This window comes from Gavialis gangeticus, unplaced genomic scaffold, assembly GCF_001723915.1.
Source record: "Gavialis gangeticus isolate Ggan-Ray unplaced genomic scaffold, GavGan_comp1, whole genome shotgun sequence".
NCBI classification, from domain to species: domain Eukaryota; kingdom Metazoa; phylum Chordata; order Crocodylia; family Gavialidae; genus Gavialis; species Gavialis gangeticus.
Genome location: NW_017729006.1, coordinates 50,012,522 through 50,014,665, shown reverse-complemented (window position 1 = coordinate 50,014,665; position 2,144 = coordinate 50,012,522). Strand labels below are relative to the sequence as shown.

The window sequence follows — 2,144 nt, the reverse complement described above, 5'->3', positions numbered from 1 at the left end:
AGCTCCTGCATATACCTTTGACTACTTCTTTGTTGCTCCCTAAGAATGAGCTTCTACACTGGCTTTGCTAGGGAACTGACAGGAACTGGTAAAAGTGTAAGAAGTTCTCAAATGGAACCTTATACAGATTGTGAACCCTCATGTTAGTTACAGATAAAAATTCTGGAAAAAGCCAAATGCTTTTGGCAGGTTTCAAAAAGCACACTGTGAGCACAGACTCTACCTTGTGAAAATGCCTTGGCAAATTCATCTTTTCTAAATATCTGAATGCAGGCTCCTGAAAGACACCATCCTAAAAAATGGTGTGTGCATGGAGCTGATGCCAGAGCTGTGGAGCCCAACACAGCTGTTTGTAGCCTGCCCGCTGCTTGCTGCAGCCGCCCAGAGCCCAGGCTGGCTACAAACAGCTGCGCTGGGCATTGGAGCCTAGCCACCAACTCTGTGCTCGGAGCAGAGAACAGACCAGGGTTGCGCTGCCTCAGGCCCATCCCCAACTGCCCACTCCGCAGCGCGCGTGCACACACCAGTACAGAGCTGATGCCTGGGCTCCAGAGCCCAGCACAGCTGTTTGCAGCCTCCTGGCTGCAGCCGGCCCCAGCTCTGGGTAGCTGCTGCCAGGCGGGAGCCTGGGCTGCTCCCAGCAGACAGCTGAGATGCTGCAAGCCCTGCTGGGAGCAGCCCAGGCTCTGTTGCTGGCAGCAGCTACCCAGAACCAGGGCTGGCTGTGGCGTGCTGAGCAAAATGGCCTCACGTGCCATGCTCGGCACGTGCGCCAGGGGTTGCCGACCCCTGATCTAAAGGATTAGTTTTGTATCCATAACAAATAAGAGGAATAAAACCTTTCTGAAGACAAAGAAAATTAAATCACTCACCCATGGTATGTGGCTTGCATTAGTGCTGTCCAGCCATGAACATTATCCTGCCTGTCAATATCAGCATTTCTTTCAACAAGAAGCTGTACAAGGGTCAACTGTCCAGTTACAGCAGCAATCATCAGTGGAGATGCCCCATCACTATTAGTAATATTGACTTGGTTTGGGTCTTCATCAGCAATCTCTCTTACCAGCTGAAAATTTCCTGTCAAGGTTGCCACAAAACATAATGTTATACATCAAAAACAGATATTTGCCCAACTCCTAAATTAATATGCATGTTTGTCTGCTAATAATGCAAAACACAAAACAGTCATTAAAAAAACGAAATAAAGAAGCAGTGTATGTAGCACCTTTTAAAAAACACTGTATTTTATCAGGAAAACTGACAGGGCAATATCCTGTAATTTATAGCTGCATCAGCACTTAGAGAAATGCACTCCACATCTAATTACACCTAAGAATTTGTAATTATGTGTTCCTTCCACCGATCAGCATATCTATCCTGGCTTGTGGAGCATATCCATTCATAAACTGCTCCCTCCATCTTTTACTTCCTTACACACATTGGTGCTGTTACATAATTGCAATGATAACTCCCTGGAGCAAGTGCACAGAGCAGTAATGATAACAAATTGCAGCATATTAATTATGAAGATGTGGGCAGTGAGCATAAAATTTATGTGCACTGAGATAAGTAATTAAAGCAGGACTAAAATCCCTGTTTCACTTTCATGACTGAATTTGATACTCATGAAGTGAAGAATTCTAGTTATAAGCATTAGTTCTTTCTTCTTCAAATGCCCTCTACCCATTTCTGGGTAAGACTGACAAGCAGTACAGACTCTGAGGCTGTGTCCAAACAAGTGTGGACATTTGGTTCCCCAAGGGCAAGTAGCTGCTATTTGTCCCTGGGGAACGTCCGTGCTATGTGCACTCTGGTGCATGGCAGGTTACCCTGGGTGGGGTAGGGGAGTCTGGGCCCAGCAACTGTGCTGTCGCCATAAGCCTTACTTGGGGTCCTGGGGGCTGAGGAAGCTACAGCCATGGTGCTACTGCAGCTAGAAGCCTGGCCAGCAGCTGGAGTGTGGCTCTGGCCAACCAGGCTCCAGTTTTGGGCAGCGTGCACTTCCACCACATAGGTTTTTTTGACCCCAAATTGCTGAGGTCAAAAAAAACCCCCGTGCTGCAAGGTAGCACCATGGGGAATACCTGAATGTGCAGTGTGTGGCACCACATACCACACAGACACACTCATCTGGATGCGGCCTA

The 2,144-nt window shown here is 47.5% G+C and overlaps 1 protein-coding gene across 1 annotated transcript in view; it reads right to left on the bottom strand.

Annotated features, from left to right (window-relative positions):
* The window catches only part of ANKS6 (ankyrin repeat and sterile alpha motif domain containing 6), a 126,236-nt gene that overhangs the window by 93,428 nt on the left and 30,664 nt on the right, over positions 1-2,144 (bottom strand). The window contains exon 5 of the mRNA XM_019508734.1: positions 873-1,077. Within this exon, the coding sequence (XP_019364279.1) occupies positions 873-1,077 (205 nt within the window). The remainder of the gene's footprint in view (positions 1-872; positions 1,078-2,144) is intronic.